This window comes from Pectinophora gossypiella, chromosome 9, assembly GCF_024362695.1.
Source record: "Pectinophora gossypiella chromosome 9, ilPecGoss1.1, whole genome shotgun sequence".
Lineage (NCBI taxonomy): Eukaryota > Metazoa > Arthropoda > Insecta > Lepidoptera > Gelechiidae > Pectinophora > Pectinophora gossypiella.
This window is the reverse complement of record NC_065412.1, coordinates 21331-42862: the sequence shown is the minus strand read 5'-3', so window position 1 is coordinate 42862 and position 21532 is coordinate 21331. Positions and strand designations below refer to the sequence as shown.

General features: G+C 38.5%; 1 protein-coding gene across 1 annotated transcript in view; it reads left to right on the top strand.

Moving 5' to 3' along the window:
• Window positions 1-21532, top strand: part of LOC126369339 (PH and SEC7 domain-containing protein-like) — a gene marked incomplete at its 3' end in the record, with an annotated part of 68116 nt that overhangs the window by 25302 nt on the left and 21282 nt on the right. The window contains 1 exon segment of the mRNA XM_050013689.1: window positions 17922-17988. Coding sequence (XP_049869646.1) covers window positions 17922-17988 — 67 coding nt within the window.

The window sequence follows — 21532 nt, the reverse complement described above, 5'->3', positions numbered from 1 at the left end:
AACGTGCCTTCCGAAGCACGGAGGAGCTCGAGATGAAAACATTTTTTTTTGTGGTCACCCGTCCTATGACCGGCCTTTGCGAAAGTTGCTTAACTTCAACAATCGCAGACCGAGCGCGTTTACCGCTGCGCCATCGAGCTCCTCATAAAAGTATTCAGTAATAACTCTATTGGAAGATAGATTTCTCCCCTTATTGTTAGATGATATTGGCAAAGAGAATACGCGTAGGCATCGCGTAGGACGCCATTATTGAATAGAAAGGTGCACTCAGTGCTCTATTTCAAAGGCATTATATATTTTCCCACCTAAACAATGACGTTTCCAGCAGTTTTAAATAGAAAGGCGTGGGCAGCATCGAAGGGAAAAGACAGTAATTTATTCTGACGTGAGGAATCAGGAATCAGATGTAAAGGAAAAGTTATGTACTACAAATATACAGCCTGTTTGCTGACTTGTCGTTTCCAAATGCCATTTATAATTAAGTACTGCATGAAAAGCAAAAATATTTAAATTACGTTTTTAATAGCACAATCTTTCATGTAAAAATATATAAAAATACCGTCATAAATACCTTACATACCCAGTTCAAATTGGCTTGGGAAAGTTACCTTTTCAAAAGATTTTACATCTGGATATGGGCCCACCATCATCACACATTCATCATCTTTCATCTTACCCACACACATCCCCCATCCCACATTCATCTTTAGACTCCACTAGCAAGTGTAACTGCCTGCTAGTTGTATTCAGAGAACCTGCGACTTTGCTCACATAAACAAATTACGATCGCGAATCTAGTAAACTTCATGTACACAAACATAAGTATTATAAGGGTTTTTTTTGATGGCAGTAGGCTCTGCACGATAATCGCGCGCGTCGCGATTTATATCGAGGCCTTCGACCGATAGCCGTTTGACGTCCATCTACGTAGATAGCATTCGTATCGTTTATTGGTCGAAGCACTCAATATAATTCGCGCCGTGCGCGGCGCGGTTGTCATGCAGACCCGGCAGGTATATTTAATCGTAGTTATTTGCACAGGCCACAGGGTGGAAACAGGCCCGAGTAGATAGACATTTAAACGGTTCCCAAAAATCATCTTGCCTTGAAATGCTCAATAGGTCAGCTGAAATCTCTTTCCTAGAGATAAGCTTACCTGTACTGTCTGTTTCTATGTATTTTTTTGTCTGTTCTATTGTGTACACATAAATAAATAGGTATAAGACTAAATAATTCCATAGAGTAGACAAAACACTTTCAATTACAGAACCTTGCTAGCTTACCTTAACAGTATTATTAGATTGATGGTAGATACGTCCCTCACCTTCACTCGGCGGTTATACTGTATACATAAACACGTGCACTACACATATTTGTTTGTTGTACATCCACTTAAAATTTATAGGTCCGTAAAAAAACGTAAAACTGACCTTCGACAAGTTTATTATTGTTATGTCTCTCTGCGTAGATATAATTCGCGCCGCGCCCGTTGCAGTTACTGTGCCGCGGGGGCTGCTGTCAATTTGTAATTGTAAATGTTCTTTATGTTGCGGTTATGTGCAATAAATGTTTTTTTTTTTTATAATCAATCATTTTGATTATTGCCTCATCTTCACGTGCCTTTGAACTTGTGGTGCTACAATTCCCTCACCCCGCGTATGTTGTCTTTGTCTGTCCATCTCAGTTCTCAGTACACCTTACTCTTAGAACAATATAAATTGCCAATCGATCCTTTCATACAAAAGGTGCCAAATCACCTGTCGAGGTACACGTGAATGCGACACCTGCAAGTTGCAACTGAACTTTACTGTTACTCGGCCTTGATCTTTGCCATAATTATCTTTTATTCACGTAAACAACACAGAAATAACTTTATCGATAAATATGTAAGTAGGTAGCTACACTCTTATCATTGGACGGCGATTCGGTTTTTACTCTATCGGGTAACCTCTACTAGACATGGCAGCCATTTTTAAGGGGGTCCTTTTAGGACGTAGGTGCTCACTAAGACAGGATCAGAAATCAGAATCATTTATTCAACGTAATTATCATGGACAAACTTATTGAAGGTCAATGTAACATTTTTGAATTTACGTCATTTCGCAAGGTGTTTTGGCTGAGGAGAAGAAATGACAAGAAACTGTAACAGCAACACATCTTTAAAACCAATGAGATCAATATTTAATACCAGACATTTTTATCATTTAGTAAATCATTAATCTTATAATAAGCTTTTTTACATAAAGTAAGATTCACATGAGTTTAAACTTTATTTTCTGACAAATTCAAAATGTTATCTGGTATTTTATTGTAAAAACGTATACATAACCCCAAAAAAGATGAATTTCATTTACTTAATATATGATTTTGAATAGCAATTTTATTTTTAATTCTTAACCCCTAAGGAGGTAAAAGGGGTTAGCAACGTTTGACCCAGAAGAAGTTGAAAACGTATTATTCTTTATCCTATGCTCTCAGTCAAGGCAAGGCTAGTACTGTTGTTAACTTTGAGTTATTTTAGTTAAAAGTAGATAGGCGTATCGAATGCATTTTACGCATTTAATATTAAAACCAATAAGAGAAATACTCGACTATCGTGTTTTCTACTGCATTACAGCGTTTTCATTACCCGTAACTATCGTTATTTGAAATAACGGCGTTGGTCTCACGATCCGGAAGTCCCGGGTTCGAATGCCCGTGGGGATATGTCACAATCACTTTGTGATCCCTAGTTCGATTAGGAAAGACTGATCACCCGATTGTCCATACTTCGGAAGTCACATTAAGCCGGTCCCGGTTACTACTTACTGATGTAAGTACGTAGTCGTAACTCGTAACTTCAGCCATGTCAGGGGCCTTTGGCCGCTCACAAGTAACGCTGACACCAAGGTTGCTGAGGTTGGTAATCCACCGCACAACCCACACGATAGAAGAAGAAGCCCCCAAAATAATAGGTATAAATAAAAATATAAGTTTAAAAACTAAAACCCGATAGAAGAAGAATAAAAAATAACACAACTTACGGTACTTAAGTTGATATTTTCACATTTTGCTCAATGTTACGGAAGTGGGTTTCAGGATTGGAAGGAAGCTCACTAAGTCCAAGGGAAAATGAATTTATTCCCAACACACGCAGTACAGCACTTGCACAGAGCTACGCGGTTCAACTTTGTCACCGTCACTTCACTTTATTTTCACTTGAACACTGCACTAACACACTGCACTTGACATTGCTTTAAACACTGTTACTTCACTTCTTGGTTTGGACGCTTTAGAAACTGAACTGGATCTCTTTGCTCTTCGGTTATATACTACACACGACGAATTAATTAAAAACACAGAAGGGAAGATAAAAGGAAAGATAGGAAGGGAAACACCAAGAAGAGCTTACATAGAACAGATTAAAGAGAAGGTGAACGCCGTGTCTTGATAAGGCAGTGAAAGAATCGGCCTTTGATGGACAGTTATGAGTAATATCATATACCCACTTTAGAACCCTGTCGAACACTATCATATTTGACATTTCATTAAGACTTACGGTTAATGTGACGTGGTATCAAAGTGTATACATATTAGTACTCGTGACTGGACAAGAATGGAGAATGCTACACCGACAGAGCGTGGCTCTTAAATTAATGATAATGGTCATATACTAGAATTGTCGAATAATAAATTTGGGAGTTACTAATTCAGTGAACATTCAGTGACTAAGCACCCTTTAGTACACAATTAATCAGCGGGTCAATTAGTAAAACGGAAGAAACACATTTAACCCCGTCCTTTGGGACCATAAATACAATTATTTAAACAGTACGCGCTATCTGGGCGTGGAATCTGTGAGAAATGCACCATTGTTGTGTACTATGGGTAATTGAGGTGTACTTAAATCGAAATGATAGTATGTAATTATGTAGGAGTATGTATACTGTTATCATTTTACTGTGGTTATTCAACCAGCAACGTAACTGCTGTAATATAAAACCACATCATAAATTGCATTGTTCGATTTATATTATTTATTTATTTATTAATATTAAGGCCTTAAATAACTTGGTATAAATGCATAAGCAATTGTCTGCAGGATCGGAGTCTCACTAAATTAAAAAAAATAAGAAATAGGTACCTGTTAAATTAAATCTAATTTATATATTTTTAATAACTTATTTTTAAACATTTTTGGCTCGTTTTTAAAGTTTGTGTTTGTTTGACATGCAGATATTGTCGCCTTATAGAGATTCCAAACATGAATTCGAAAAATAAAACTATTATTGGTTCAGGCCCGTGCTGATAATGAGAGTCAAGCGTTCTTCCAACTGAGCTACCACGGCTAATCTGTTGCGAGATTTTGTTAACAAACAATCACATCAGATTTTTCAAAAAGGCGCTTACAAAGTTTCATTACAAGGCGACGCTACATGGTGATACAGTCGCAGAAGTCGCGGTCACTACCATTATGTCTTTAGATTTCATTTTTCAAATCGACTATTCAAGTGACTTTTCAAGTGATCTTAGGTTTAATTTCAAAACATGAACAAACTAAAAGAAAGGAAAACATGAAACAGTAGGACTAGGGCCCTGTGCTGGGAGGTTTTCTGGCCACGTCTTTCCCTCAGCGTTACAGATTTCGATGTTGTAGTAGTTTTACAGTTAGTTACATAATGGCCCCGATTCCTGGAGACACCGTCTAATTTTATTTTAAGTTATATCTGTCATTTTCATATCCGTCGAAAAGGAAAGGGACGGATGATTCACAGCTCTTAATTTTAGGAAGAATGAGTAAATGAACGTGTCGGTTATTGACTGATGTAAAATTTTTAGACGGTTGTTTTAGATTTGTGCTTAAAATTGACGTGTGTTCCATAAATTTTATGCTTGTCGATTACCCGTCCCTTTCCTTTTCGGCGGATAAGAAAATGACAGATATAACTTAAAATAAAATTAGATGGTATTTACAGGAATTAGCACCAATATGTAATTTAATTTTTGACGTTCAAAAAGCGCTAACTTTGTAAGCCAATTTTGAAAAATAAATATTTTTGTTTTTTTTTAACTTGAATATACTGGGTGTTAGTGACATCGTAACGAATACTGAGGGGGTTGATTCAGACCATGATTCTGAGTTAAAATCAAGTGGAATTTTCCGTCGCAAAATTCATGATTTTTTTTAGTTTTTTTAAATTATTTTCAATTCTATACTTTTGCGATGGAAAATTCCACTTGATATTAACTCAGAATAATCAGATGAATCATCCCTCTCAGTATTCGTTACGATGACACTTACACCCCGTACAAGTACATACGGTAGCCATATAAGTAGGTATGGGTGTTAGTGACACCGTAACGAATACTGAGGGGGATGGTTCAGGCCATGATTCTGAGTTGATATCAAGTGGAATTTCGTGTCAAAAAATTCATGAAAATTTTCCTTTTCTTTTTAATTATTTTCCAATCCATACTTTTGCGACGGAAATTTCTACTTGATATCAACTCAGAGCCTGAACCACCCCTCAAAGTTTTCGTTACGATGTCACTAACACCCTGTATAGGGTCCCTATGCTAAACAAATGCCTTATTATCTATTTACTATTTTATCAGAAAATGCTCAATCGTAGAAAATAGACAAAAGTTATTGTATTAGGTAACCACAGACGACTTAACATGTCAACATTCAGAGAGAAGAAATTGTCATTTTACTTACTCATGTTACGTATGCTGTATTTTACATACATACATACATCATAAGATCATGCGTGTTTCCCGGCGGGGTAGGCAGAAACCACGGAACTCTATTTCCTGCGAATACTATGATCCTGATACACCACTTTCGCTTCTTCCACTCCCATCAAAGTCAGAGTACTTTATTACATTATTTGAGTAATTTTATAGACTTAACTGGCCAAAAAAATAACCATTGAATAGCCAATCCAATGTCAGTTATAAAGTGATTGGAGCGCGCACTGGGGCACGACTGGGCAGTGTACACTAATTCATACTTCCGCTTCGCCCTTCTGCCCGAGTTGGATCTAATTTATCTTCTAAGCTCAATCCATTAGCGGACCCTCCCAGCCCCTTCCTCTACTGATAAGGTAAGTGCCAACCGGCCAATATAGTTAGGACGGTGACATTAGTGAAGTACGTCACAGATAGATTACCTAAGCCGTTGTAAGGCACGCTAAGCCGTTGGCCCAGTTACTACTTACTGATGTAAGTATGTAGTATGTCAGGGGCCTTTGGCGGCTCAGTAATAACCCTGACACCAGAAGATACGATAAGAAGACGTAAATTGACCAAGCTGGAGATGTCCTTAGAGAAGTTTAGTACGGTCTACTCTGAAGCGGCGTGCGTGTTAGAAAAGGAAGATTGATGAATGTGGAGAAAGCACGAGAAGTGTTCGTGATAATTACTATTTAAAGGCATTCTATGTTTCTCAATCAAGGAAATCGTTTATATTATCTTCAGCCAGGGAGAAATAACAAGAGAAGTACATAATATTATACAGTACATATTATGATATTACAAATATTTAGTTCATAGGTATTATCATGTCCTCTCCTTATGGTTGTCTGGAAGAAATCGCTTTAAGCGATAAAGCCGCCATTTGCCATGTACTTAGTTAAGAGTTTTTTGTAAATATTTTCTTTTCTTTTGGTGCAATGAAGTATATTTTTGTATTTGAAGTACGTACCGGTCACCTTAACAAGTCACTAAGGTTACTAAACCTTACACCACATGTGTTTCGGGTTATTTTTCCATATATGTACGTTCCAGTGAGTGACCGCGATAGAGCAATACTTGCATAGTATTGGAGGAAATTCCACACGCCGTTTAGCATTTCTATTGCAATACGAACTCAGGCGTTAAGTCTGATAATATATCACTATTGTCCGGTTTTACTATTCAAATTTCTATTAAATGTACCACATACGGTACGGTTATGTACAGTCATGAGCAATATAATGTACCCACTTAGGATTGTTAATGGTTCTGTTTTTATAATGAAGTGTGTTGTAGTGTTATTCATATTCTGAAGCTCTTGAGTTGCTTTTTAGGTACTAGGTATTTTGTGTACTATTTACTATTTATATAAGTAGGTATATAATGTTAGGTTATGTATATAGGTTAGGTATATATATTTGTAAGTATGTTATATATATTTATTTGCATGTATTTATTGGTAAGTTGTATTTATAATTTGTACCCGCAATCTTTCAATTTCTTTTACATTTTTCCTCACTGTATGGTTGTCTGGAAGAAATCGCTTTAAGCGATAAGGCCACCATTTGCCATTTACTTAGTTAAGAATCTTTTTGTAATTATTTCTTTTTATTTTGGTGCAATAAAGTGTATTTGTATTGTATTGTAGGACTCTGTCGCACTAACATATTTGACATTTAGTGAGACTTACAGTTCAATTTGTCAAAAAAGTTAATGTGACATGGTACCAAACTAATACATATTAATGCTCGTGACCGTACGGTGTGCTCACGTGCCCTCACTGTGCGCGGGAGTTCACTGTAAAGATAGGCAACTTAAGCCATTTTCGGGCGCATCAGCGTCGTGCCGACTAGGAGTCGAAGTGGTCGCCATGGCCGAAATCGGTCGGAGATCATCATCTAATGTACCACATACTTACTTAATAATAACCCTGACACCAGGGTTGATGGGGTTGGTAATTCGCCTCACAACCCACATGATAGAAGAATATTAAATGTAGAGTGGGGATTTTTGCTTAGTGACATTTGAATTAACTTTATATGTATTATATTAACATGAACCTGACAGAGGGCAGCAGTAACTGTCAGTACTATTCAGAGGTGGAGGACAGGAGTCCTAGTACAGCTTTGAAATAGACTACTGTGGGCGCCATCCCACTCGCGTCAGAGTACTGCGGGGCTGAAGGCAAGAGGGAAATCACTGCCCTATTTTTCCCTAAAAAAGTAGCATGAAGAATGCTACACCGACAAGAGCGTGGCTCTTAAATTAGTGATGTGATGATCCTAAAGTAAAATGGATAAAGACAGAATAGTACCCGTACAGTCATGAGCAATATAATGTACCCGCTTTAGGACTCTGTCGCACTAACATATTTGACATTTAGTGAGACTTACAGTTCAGTTTGTCAAAAAAGTTACTGTGACATTGTACCAAAGTGTATACATATTAATGCTCGTGACCGTACAGTATAACGTTACTGAGAAGTAATTTTATTAATTAATTTACGGACCCTATCTTTTTTTTGACCCCCAATCAGTAAAATTACGAAGTTTGTTGAACCTTTGATAAGAGAAGAATGTGCCAAATTATAGAATTTATCTTATCAGTTGCCAACTTACCTATAACTGATTTAGATTTAATATTATTATCCGAACTGTGATACTATATCTTTTAAAGTTTATTGTAAAAACATAAAAATGGAAAATACAAAGAAAAAAAAATACAAAAAACAGAAAATACCTTAACTAAACATTGTAGCAGGGATCCCTGCTTAGTCAAACAGGCCCCCCCCTCGCCTCACCCGGCGCAAAGGTCCCCATAACACTCGCCGCGTTGCCACGTTGAATGGCGATGGACAGCCTTTGCATCAGGTAGGCCCCGGAGCGAGCATCACATCCCCTCTCTCGTAACCGACGCCCAATCTCCTTGACAAAGTTAAGGGCGTCCGATCCCCAACATCCCGTCGTTGAAAACAACAATGCGGCGCGCCCATAATCCTTAACACTTTCACGGACACAACGTCTACATGCGATGTGTTGGGGCCTTAAAAAAGGTGCAACAACTCTGACAAACGTGTCTTGCTTTTTTGTAATTTAAAAGTTTAGTGGAAATTTGTGAGTTACTGTCTTTTTTGTGTATGGCGGCCTTTTATAATCTTCTTCTATCATATGGGTTGTGAGGTGATTACTAACCCTAATCCCTGGTGTCAGGGTTATTATTGCGCCGCCATAGGCCCCTGACATGACTCATGTAACGACTACGTACTTACATCAGCAAGAAGTAACCGCGACCAACGGCTTAACGTGCCTTCCGAAGCACGGATCATCTTACTTTTTGGACAATCAGGTGATCAGCCTGTAATGTCCTAACCAAACTAGGGATCACAAATAAAAGTGATTTTTGTGATTTGAAATTAAGAAATAGGTACCTGTTAAATTAAATCTAATATTTTTTTAACTTATTTTTAATGTTTGTGTTTGTTTGACATGCAGATATTGTCGCCTTATAGAGATTCCAAACATGAATTCGAATTTTTCAAGTCGACTATTCAAGTGACTTTTCAAGTGATCTTAGGTTTAATTTCAAAACATGAACCAAACTACCCAAAACTAGGGATCACAAAGTGATTTTTGTGATTTGTCCCCACCGGGAATCGAACCCGAGACCTCCGGGATCTCTTATAATGAACTATTTCTATTCTATTCTAGACATTCCAGGCTACGTTCCTCAAAAACAATATACATGGTGTTGTCCAGGTTTAACGTGATAAATTACCTATTTTCTCATTGCTCGGGTAAGTAATTATTCAAAGATATAATGGCAGAAGCATATATAATAATAATTGTTGCTTGATATTTGGATCACATATGGTGTGGAATTACGTTGCTACCTATATTGCTTCTCTTTATTATGATCACTTTGTGATCCCTAGTTTGGTTAAGACATTGCATGCAGTAGTTTTAGGCGGATGAGACGTTCGTTATGCAAAATTGACGATTCAAAGTGTAACTATGTTACCTATTGAATAAAGATATTTTTGAATTTGAATTTGAATTACAGGCTGATCACCTGGTCGTCCTAAAGTAAGATGATCCGTGCTTCGGAAGGCACGTTAAGCCGTTGGTCCCGGTTACTACTTACTTATGTAAGTGAGTAATCGTTGCATGAGCCATGTCAGGGGTCTTTGGCGGCTCAATAATAACCCTGACACCAGGGTTGCTGAGGTTGGTAATCCACCTCACAACCCACACTTTAGAAGAAGATTATGATCAGAATAATAATGGGTGGAAAATGTGTTGTGCTTGAATGTAATAACAAGGGTCATAATTTATACACAAATACAAAGATGCATATGTCTGTTATTCATGAAATTAGAAGGTTAAACGAAGGCAACTGAACAGCACCATCTAGTATATTTTTGGAGAACGTAGTCTTGAATCCTTCATTGACAGTGATAAAACTCTATAGGGTTGACGTAAGATGTCTGTCGATTGCCATATTCGTTTGGAACTTGGCTACCCCCTGATCCCAAGTGAGTGACGTTGGTACTATTATGAGTGAACGGTCAATAACCGGTAGTCAGGGTCAGTGAGAGTGTTAAACTCTATTTAGACAGAGCTAGACGACAACCTCTTAACGTAACATACTTATTTCGACTTTTGCAACAAGCACATGGTAAAAAACACTAGATACTGAAGTCCTGCCCTCGCGGCACGGCAGCCGTATGACATCTGTCTACCCTATGATGGACCGTGTTTTTTTTTAACTGCCTATATACGTCCCACTGCTGGGCACAGGCCTCCCCTCAATCAACCGGAGGGGGTATGGAGCATACTCCACCACGCTGCTCCAATGCGGGTTGGTGGAGGTGTTTTTACGGCTAATAGCCGGGACCAACGGCTTAACGTGCCCTCCGAAGCACGGAATCATCTTACTTTTTCGGACAATCAGGTGATTGAAGCCTGAAAAGTCCTTACCAAACAAAGGACAGTCTCACAAAGTGATTTCGACAGTGTCCCCATCGGGAATCGAACGCGGACCTCCAGATCGTGAGCCTAACGCTCTAACCACTAGACCACTGAGGCTGTTATGGATGGATGGACCGTGTAGCGCGGGGTTAATTTCTTATCGCCCAACGCCAACTAATGTTCTTTTTTTGAATGTCATATCGCACCACTGCCACAAGTATCTTTTAGAATGAGTCGATTCGAAACTACAGGGTAAAATTAAGTTTAAATAAGCGATCTTCACTATCCGAACTTACGCGGACAGAGTCGACCCGATACAAAAATGTTCTTCGGCGATTCACACCGAGGTGCGAAATGAACCATACGAGATGGTCCGAAACGGCTATAGAACCACGTTTTGATGGTACTCGCGGTCTGGCCAATGCAAAGTAAGGTGCAGCACACGCTTACCTAATCACTCTAGCATTTCGGAATGACGACTGCCAATCAGAAACAGCCCATCAGCTCGAGCCCTTCTAAAACACGCCGTGTGACCCTCACCTTAAGATTCAAGGTCTGACCTGTCGATTCTCATAAAAAATGCAGTAAAATTTTGTTAAATTCTCATAATACAAAAGTATGTGGTGATAATGTGGAAAAGTTATAAGTTATTGAGTGTGGACATGCGTGGAGGCGGGGGGAGTCACATAGTAGAATGCGTAGTACTAGTACTCCACTCCAGTTTACGACAGACAATTGACGAGCGCTGACGTATCGGTTATTGTTAAAAAAGTTTTATGTACTCCTCGCCTTATCAAGTATCCCATCTCACATAGGTTACCTATAGAAAAATTACACATTCCGTGTGAATTGTTCTGTTTATTATAGTGTGTAATTGTATTTGTGAAACCAGTTCAGTGGACTTGTGAATGTGAATCATTCGAGGATGTGATGTTCGTTAATCGGTTACGAAGATAATGGTTTTAAAACTATTTTCGGAGGACCTGTGTTGTTTGCTGTTGTTTCGTGATTTCTGAGACTATTACTTTGTAAGTGGTCACTGTCATTTTATTTTAAGTTGCTTTCGTTTAAGGAAAATGCGTACAAATGTAATTAAACTATGTCAAATGTATACAGTCACTCGCACCGAGAGTACAGTAGTCGTAATTTGTTGACAGCAACAATAAATGGAATAGAACAAAATTTAAAAATAGAACATGTTTGTTTATTTAATAAAAACATAATCAATACATTACTGGCGGAAACTCTGTATCGCGGAGGATTTGAACATTTGTTTTCAACAAACATTTTATAATTATTTATTACCTAACAACACATAACATAACACAAGCTCACGATTACATCCCAATAGGGTAGTCAGAGATATATCCATCACAAGATGAACTAAGTAGCACCCATTGATTTATAATTTATTTTTTTAATAGCCCGGCGAGCTAACATTTTATAGTAGCATAATAATTACCGTAAAATTATTACATATTATCGTACATTAAACTGACAAAAGTGACAAAAAAATGAATTAATAATAGTTTTTTCACGATTTTTACGCGAGTAAATGTTTATTTTTTTAATAATCCGGCGAGCTAACTTTTTATAATAGCATAATAATTAGCGTAAAATTGTAACATATTATCGTACATTAAAAATTACAAAAGTAACAAATAAAAAATGAATTCATAATCGTATTTTCACGATTGTTCACGAGAGTAAATGTTTATTTTTACATTTAAATCATAATTATGTCTTATTAGATATAAGCGCACTATTTTCCTTTTGTCTGTCTGATTATACCTGCCTAAACAAAATAAATATGTTTACTAGGTAATATAGTGGTTGTACTAAAATGTGTCACATAAGGATAATAATTTTACAACAGTTTAGTGGTGAAGACGTCAATCAAATATTGGTCCCTGTTATCAAGGAACGTTACAAAGGGTACTTATATTAAATGGACCATCTAAAATGGTCTGTTACGTTCCGCGCCTAAATTGTCTGAGCTCTACGTAAATTGGCTACAAGCGAGTGTACTTTAAACAGTTTGTTTTGGCAGCGATGTATGCACGTGCTGAAAACAAATACATACGAGGTGCATTAAATATTAAAGGCTTATAGTAGCCTTACGCCACACCACATAACGCCTTTTTGCGTGAAAATGTACCGCACTTTATTTGTGCCGAATGTTTTGAATTCCAAACCCAGTATGTCAAGCGTTCTAAGCGCTGAATTTAAACGAGTGTTTCTGCTTCCGTTAATCATGCGTGTGGATTCTCTCATAATGTTTACTTTCGCCAAAAAGTCGGTAGTCATTTTGTAAATCTGCTTGATTGCATTGCAAATAACTCTTGGAGACGATAATGAAGTTCGAAAGCAAATGAATACTGACCAGTTGTGTAAAACCGTGGTAACCCAGTTGGAAGAACGCTTGACTCTCACTGTGCGGTCGCAGGTTCGATTCCCGGTGCGGCCCTACAATGATATACAAATTTGTTTTCGAATTCATGTATCAATTATGGATCATAATTATTACCACGTGCACGGCGGTGAAGGAAAACATCGTGAGGAAATCCACGTTCCCAAGAAATGCGTTTCGGAGGTATGTGATCTAACCTGTATTGGGCTGGTTTGGGATGGAATATACAGGGTGTAAGTGACATCGTAACGAAAACTTTGAGGTATGATTCTGAGTTGATACATAAACTGCCTATATACGTCCCACTGCTGGGCACAGGCCTCACCTCAATCAACCGGAGGGGGTATGGAGCATACTCCACCACGCTGCTCCACTGCGGGTTGGTGGAGGTGTTTTTACGGCTAATAGCCGGGACCAACGGCTTAACGTGCCTTCCGAAGCACGGAACCATCTTACTTTTTCGGACAATCAGGTGATTCAAGCCTGAAAAGTCCTTACCAAACAAAGGACAGTCTCACAAAGTGACTTCGACAATGTCCCCATCGGGAATCGAACCCGGACCTCCAGATCTTGAGCCTAACGCTCTAACCACTAGACCACGGAGGCTGTTAAAATTTTAGTACTTTTTTTCAGTGCCATATTGTGTTTTAAGCTGCATAGAACCCAAATTAAAATGAATATAAGTATTTACTAACCCTATTAGATTACTGGTGATATCTTTGTTGACAAGAGAAAATAGGCTTTGTTGATTTATTTCCAAATAGATTTAACCCATTTTAATTACCTATCATTGTCTAGAAAGCCCTGTGTAAGTAAAGACGGTTCTTAGTTTTTTATATTTACAAAAAGGTGCTGTATTTTTCTTTTTCTCACTAATGGCACAATTATTATTGTGATGACGTCAGAGTTTTTTTTGTTCTGTCTGTAAACAGACTCGCTACTAATTATTGTTTACCTTTCTCTGCTTTGAAGCAAGGACAGTATCCGATTGACTACCAACCATGGCTACCAACTGAGTAGCTAGAGCTACATGACGATTCAAAGTGTAACTATGTTACCTACTGAATAAAGATATTTTTGAATTTGAATTTGAGAAAACATTATTCTTCGTCTCTCGTGTGGGTTGTGAGACCAATGACCGATCTCATCAACCCTGATGTCAGAGTTAGATAGATAGATAGATGAAATCTTTATTTAGGTTTAAGACTTCGACGGAGTTGCTATTGAGTCGCCAAAGGCCCTTCTCTTCTATCGTGTGGGTTGTGAGGTGGAGTATCAACCCTGGTGTCAGAGTTACTATTGAGCCGCCAAAGGCCCTGACATGGCTCATGTAACGACTACTTACATCAGTTAGTAGTAACCGGGACCAACGGCTTAACGTGCCTTCCGAAGCACGGATCATCTTACTCCTCCGACCTCCGTGGTCCAGTAGTTGAACGTTGGGCTCACGATCCGGAGGTCCCGGGTTCGATTCCCGGTGGGGACATATCACGAAAATTACTTTGTGGTCCCTAGTTTAGTTAGGACATTACTGGCTGATCTCCAGATTGTCCGAAAGGCCCCTTGAAGACATGGCTCATATAACGACTACATACTTAAGTAAATACTAGCCAGGACCGACTGCTTAACTTGCCCAGATCAAAAACAGATTGACAAACATATATAGTCCTCCTTGCGTATCTGACAACGGCGACCTCAGTCGCTTCTCTCGTGCGCTCGAATGTGACTGGCAAAGCCAAACTTTGAAACACCCGGTCACATTGGAGGCAGAATAGCCGTCCATCCGAGTTGAAAGTGTAGAACAGTTATATATGGGTTTGGGACGATCCTTGCGTGTTTGGCGGTTTTCCTCGAGCTCTTTCAGACGACAAACATACAAACAGCTCAAGCCTGTAATACCTATCAGGGTGGGCAGAGACACAATTCAATTCGCACATACATTTCGTTGCCTTCTAGTGAAAACTTCGTAAGTACCTTTTTGAAAAAACAAATTGTAGTAAAAATCATAGTCTCAGTTTTAACTACTCTCCTACTTTAAATACTCTCTCTCTCTCTCTCCTTGGCATTTATTGTTAACATACTAACATAGTTTATTCCATTTTATTCTTACTAATAATAATATGAAGTAAAATCTGAAATAAATGTAATAAATAAACTAAAAAATACACTTTGTTGATCATTTCCAATGACATAAAGTGTTACACCCTATTATCACTGCTACAATCACACCAATTACACATCTGGTTAATCCATTTGAACTAACAGAGTGTTCGTTCATTCATTCAGCTGAATAGATTGCATTGTTAATGTTAGGTACGGCACACACTGATGTAGAGGCGGCGAGGTGATTTTTATCAGGGATGTAACGGAGTAGGCAATGTAATCCCGACTCAAGATCGCAAATTCCAGATCCCGCGGGATAGCAAATGTCAATCCCGCGAGATCCCGGAATTTTCGGGATCTCGTCTAAGTAGTTAATAAAAAAATGTAAAGTTAGGATGGCTGAATGTCAGGGGCTTATGGCGGCCCAGTAATAACATAACATAACAAATACTTTATTGCACAAACAGGAAAAAACAAAATACTAAACAAAAGAGCAATAGAATGAGTACAATAGGCGGCCTAACCCGCAACCCGGGCGGTAATAACCCTGACACCAGGGTTGATGGGGTTGGTAATTCACCTCACAATCCACACGATAGAAGAAGATTAAAGTTGTTATTCTATTAAATGACTGACTACGGGCCATTTATAATAATATCCATTTATAAATATGTTGAACTTTTATTTTAATTCTTTATCGAATTAACTCGCTGCATCGCTATTCTCTCTAGGTGTGCGCCGACCCTTACCTTTGCTATTACCTGTACAAATCTCACATTGCATTGCAAGGTTTATTGTGTTCAAGATCGCTATTTGTCATTGGCATTACTTTTTTATTTGGCATTCTATACACATCACTTTGAATAACACCTTACCTTAGGAAGAAGGAAATGTCCTTTGCAAGTGTTAAGTAATGGCTAACTTGCAATTTAGTACGTGATTCCTGAATGCGTGTTTGATTACGTGTTTCACTCCTCGCGATCTTTTGCAGCCTCTGTACTTACTTCGAATTGAAAGAAAGAAAGAAAGAAACGTTTATTATAAAGGATAATAAACTGGAACTGGTTGGATTGCAACTTACGGTACTTCAAATTGCAACTGGCGGTTTTAAACTTCGAAGAATAACGTAATATTAATTAAAAATCGATACCAGTAGCGTCATTATGTAACGATTCTAATTCGTATTAGATCGCTTATTACCATGGTTACGAAGAGGCGGGAAATTTAATCATTTTTCCCATTTTGAGCCATGTCTTCTATCATGTGGGTCGTGAGGTGGATTACCAACCCCATCAACCCTGGTGTCAGGGTTACTGATGAGCCGCCATAGGCCCCTGACATGGCTCATGTAACGACTACTTATCCATGAGCTTGAGCTTGCTCTTTGGCTTGAGCCATTTTTGTCCCGTAGAGTTAAAGTACCCAGCACATACGCTACTTAGTTCATCTTGCGATGGATGTATCTCTGCCTACCCCAATTGGGATACAGTCGTGAGCTTATGTTATGCATGCGCATCTAGTAAACAATTACTGCGCAATAGCAAGCAGAAATTGCACGCGCAAAACATACTTTGCGAGTCTGTCAACAAAATCCCTTAGCGGTTTACACAAACGTCTAAAAACAATACTAAGATCAAAACATCGTCATTTCATAGTTTGTATTGTCCAACTTTGTAGTAAGAAAACATCCTTTTGGTATTTGTATGTTAGGTAAGCGTTAGGTGAGCCGTGGTAGCCCAGTTGGTAGAACATGTAGCAGAGTACAAACTCTGCACATACTGGCCTTTTCTTCGGACCATCATCATTTTAAATTACGAAATTCTCATTCCATTCCATTCGCATTTCCTTTCATTTTACTCACTTTTGACTCACTGCATCCCCGACCTTCATTAAAACAACAAGGATATTATACTGTTTAGGGCCGTGCCCTCTAATTCCTAAGTCTTGATTCTTTTGTGAAATGTGTATATTGTGAACTATTATTTTTGTGACTATGTTACTAAGTTTGTGAAGTGCTTTTAATAAACTGTATATATTCCTGCTTGCTTCTACTTTATCATCGTCATCACCAATCATCCCCCTACTCTGCCGGCACGTCGGGATACCATATCCTCACCTCTCAGCGTGCCGCAAACACTTGCCTCTCATGGTTGTCGAATTTATTTTCGAATTCATGTTTGGATCGTAAATGATTATCACGAGCCTTGAAGGAAAACATCGCGAGGAAACCCACATTCCCGAGAAATGCATTTTCGGAGGTATGTGACCTAACTTATTGGGCTGGTTATCCCTTCGCGGGTTGGAAAGTCAGACAGGCAGTCGCTTCTGTAAAAAGCCGGACCTATCAAATCGTCAGGTTAGGTAAGCGAACCTTGTGAAAAACGGGATAATGCTAGGTAGATAGATGTTAGGTAAGCGCAAACCAAAAATGTTTGATCGTTGATAACTTGTTTGTTACCAATTCTATTGACATACCTATATAAGTTTTTAAAGCAAGTGTCGCGTTGTTTTTGTTTTGATTATAAACAAGACATGTTATGAGATATAAGAGGTCAATGACTGCTGCCATTTCCGTTTTTACATATCAATCGGCTTAGGACAAAGTATAGCTTACATACTTTAATGGTTATTCGATTTTCTAACAAGATTAGCTACAACTCCTGCACTAAGTTAAAGCAAGTATCGTACGATGTAACAGTGCATTATAGTGACATCGTTTTTCACAGGTGGAGGCCGGCGATGTGCTGCTCAAGGTCAATGGGACTGATGTGGACCGGTTTAGCACTCGGGAAGGTGAGTAAACACACCTACCATACTGCAGTGTGTCATTATTCATACTTCGCACACCTACCATACCCACTCTTTTTTTGACGTGACTTATATATAAGATATGCCGTAACTGAAACTTTTGTCGAATCTAATTTGCACCTTTTGTAATTAAACTTTCTTTGTATTTTTTTCCTTTTTAATTATAAGGATGGACAGTCCCATCCTCACTCACTGAATGTAAAATTATAAATTTTACTAACTTAGATATACTATTCTGTTACTAACAAAATATGGATAAATATCCGAAATAAATATTTCATTTATTTCATTTCAATTGTCAATAAGACACAAATTGTTCTAGCAAAAAAATGCAGATACGTCAGTTTGCAAAGTCACCAACGGAATGAGGAGTGCTGAGGGCTCTTACTAGGTACGCTTTAAGACAACGGGCTTGAGAGTACTCATTACACTTTGAAATTAATATGTTACTATATAAAAGCACGAAGTACGGAGAACGTAAGATAACAGTGCATAATGTAACAGTAGGTTAGGGTGCGGCGGGGATGACCCTTGTTCTTCTTATCGTGTGGGTTGTGAGGTGGAGTACCAACCTCATCAACCCTGGTGTCAGGGTTGCTATTGAGCCACCAAAGGCCCCTAACATGGCTCATGTGACGACTACTCACTTACATCAGTAAGTAGTAACCGGGACAAACGGCTTAACGTGCCTTTCGAAACACGGATCATCTTAGTTTTTGGACAATCAGGTGATCAGCCTGTAATGTCCTAACCAAACTAGGGATCCCAAAGTGATTTTTGTGATATGTCCCCATCGGGATTCGAACCCGGGACCTGCGGATCGTGAGCCCAACGCTCAACCACTGGACCACAGAGGCCGTGTAGAAGCTAATTGAATCGTTTATTAATATCTAAATGTCTGCGAGACACGATTCCGACAACCACTTCACCCGGCTATCTATAATGACGTGACAGCAATTCATATCGTATCCATCTGTGTTGTAATAACTCTTGCTCTACAAAGTTTGAGAGCTTTCGTGTTCACACGCGATCAGGAAACGATTATTAAACGAAACAGCTGGCGGTAATATAATCAGATTATGTAGCTGGTAAAGTTTGTATTGTTTTTATTAATTAACATGACAGTGGTGTGGTGGTGGGGTGTGTATGTGTGTGTCTATGTGTCGGCGTGTCTGTGTGTGCGCGCGTGTGTGAATAACTGGCTGGGAATTAATATTAGAGAGCCAAATTACTGTAATTATATTCAATATATTTGATTATTATTTTAAATAACTATACAGGTTCTGAGAAGCTGCAGTAGTTTATAACGGATATAAAAATATTATATTCGTGTAAAAAATGACGATTCAAAGAATAAATATGTTGCCCAATGATAAATATATATTTGCGTTTTAGTTTGAATTTATAGTAGCTTAGAGGCATTAATAGGCGAGCTGTCGTGTTGGACACGCGACGCGGTTATTGAACGATACAGCCCTCAGGACCGCCATCAAGACAATCACTCAGCTGGTGGGTTGCACACACATACGTACCTTGCACAACCTCTAATGAGATGGGCCACTCTTGACATGAAATCCTTAGAAGGACCCAGTGCTGGGAGGTTTTCTGGCCACGTTATTCCCTCAGCGATACAGCTTCCGATGTGGTAATAGTTTTACAGCCAGTTACATAATCATCATCAGCCCATTAACGTCCCCACTGCTGGGGCACGGGCCTTCCCTATGGATGGATAGGGAGATCGGGCCTTAATCCATCACGCGGGCCCAGTGCGGATTGATGGTTATTAACGACTGCTAATGTAGCCGGTACCAACGGCTTAATGTGCCTTCCGAAGGACAGAGGAGCTCGAGATGAAAACTTTTTTTGTGGCCACCCATCCTATGACCGGCCTTTGCGAAAGTTGCTTAACTTCAACAATCGCAGACCGAGCGCGTTTACCGCTGCGCCACCGAGCTCCTCACTAACTACATAATATGTAATTAAATTTTTGACGTTTCAAAAACGCTATGTAAGCCAATTTTGAAGAATATTTTTTTTTAATTTTAGATACATTTTGTTAGGTACTATCATAGATTTACTACTACCGTAGATTGAACATCACCGCTCAAAAAGTGGAACGCAAAGCACCATTCTTAGTACCGGACCTGAAGCGCACCATGTAAAAAACGGGATAACATTAGAGAGATGTTGATGCCGATTCAGGCAACCGCCAATATAACTTTAACTTAATTTGACAGGACTATATCTCTATCTCTTTCTTGTACCTATTGTAAGTGAAGGACGACACTAATTCAAGAGCTGTCAAACTGATATTAGGTTAAGTTTGTGTTTATTTATTTAAAGGGATAGTAACAGCTTATCCAATATAAGATTTACAAATGGTAAAAAACATGTTGCAAGCCAATTACAACTATCCACGGTTTACATTTTGTATGATTGAAGCAATGTAGGTACGCATACATAGGTACTTAAAGAGGAATTACATTCTAAACACTACAACAGAGTAATTAATAGGAGCTAGATATAATTATTATGAGAACAAAAGAGGAGGAGAAAAAACAAAAACCAAATATTGTTGCTGGCAACACAAGTATAAAAATAATTAATTAATATTTTTTGGTATGGCAATGTTAAGTCTCGAATGGCCGACGCCTCCCGCGAAAGTGTAAAAGTGTATTTTTAATATTTTTATTAACAATTTAATTAAACAGTGAAAAGTAACAATTTGGTGTTTTGCTGCAGTTGAATTTAGAACCCTCGACCTCTCACCATCTACATATACAGTCCACACAAACCAAGAGCCGAACAAATATAAACTTAACTAAAACCCACCGCAATACATCAGATTTGTTGTAAGCTTTAATAAATAGATTTCACAAATACTCCTATCTTTATTGAAAGCGCAGACGAGTCTAAGTACTCTTAATAGTTGGCTAGCTAGTTGGAGCAACTCGTTATTAATATAGTTAACAATTGTTATGCTGCAGTAAAGTGAAGCTGTAATGTTGTATGAACTACAGAGTACTAAGTTTGTTGATGCATCCAGGGGATCTATAAAGGCCACATCAAAGTCAATATTGCAATTTGACATTTGCACATATAAAAGTAAGTGCGTAATTGTTGTTCTGGTTTTCCCCGAAGGGTAAGGCAAAGGGAACTATGCCCATACAGCCATGTCTTACGTATTTTTTAACACAATAAAATATTAATTATGCATCCATTTTTTATGCTAAGAAGGAAATCTCCATCTTTGTCTATGACAATACCTTTTTTATAGTAACCAAAACCATAGACATTTTTACATTTTATTCGTGATCCGAACAATGTGAACAAGCGTTTGCTTCAATGTGGCCTTTGTACATCCCCAGGACTCTCCAGGACATTTTGAAAAGCTACGTCTACACGTCTACGTATGTTAGCGAGGAACACCCTACAGTAAAATGTTATTGATTCAGCCTCGCCTCCACGTGTCTACCAAGCGTCCACAGAGACGTCGCTAAACTTCGCTCGACATCTAATTGTCATAGTT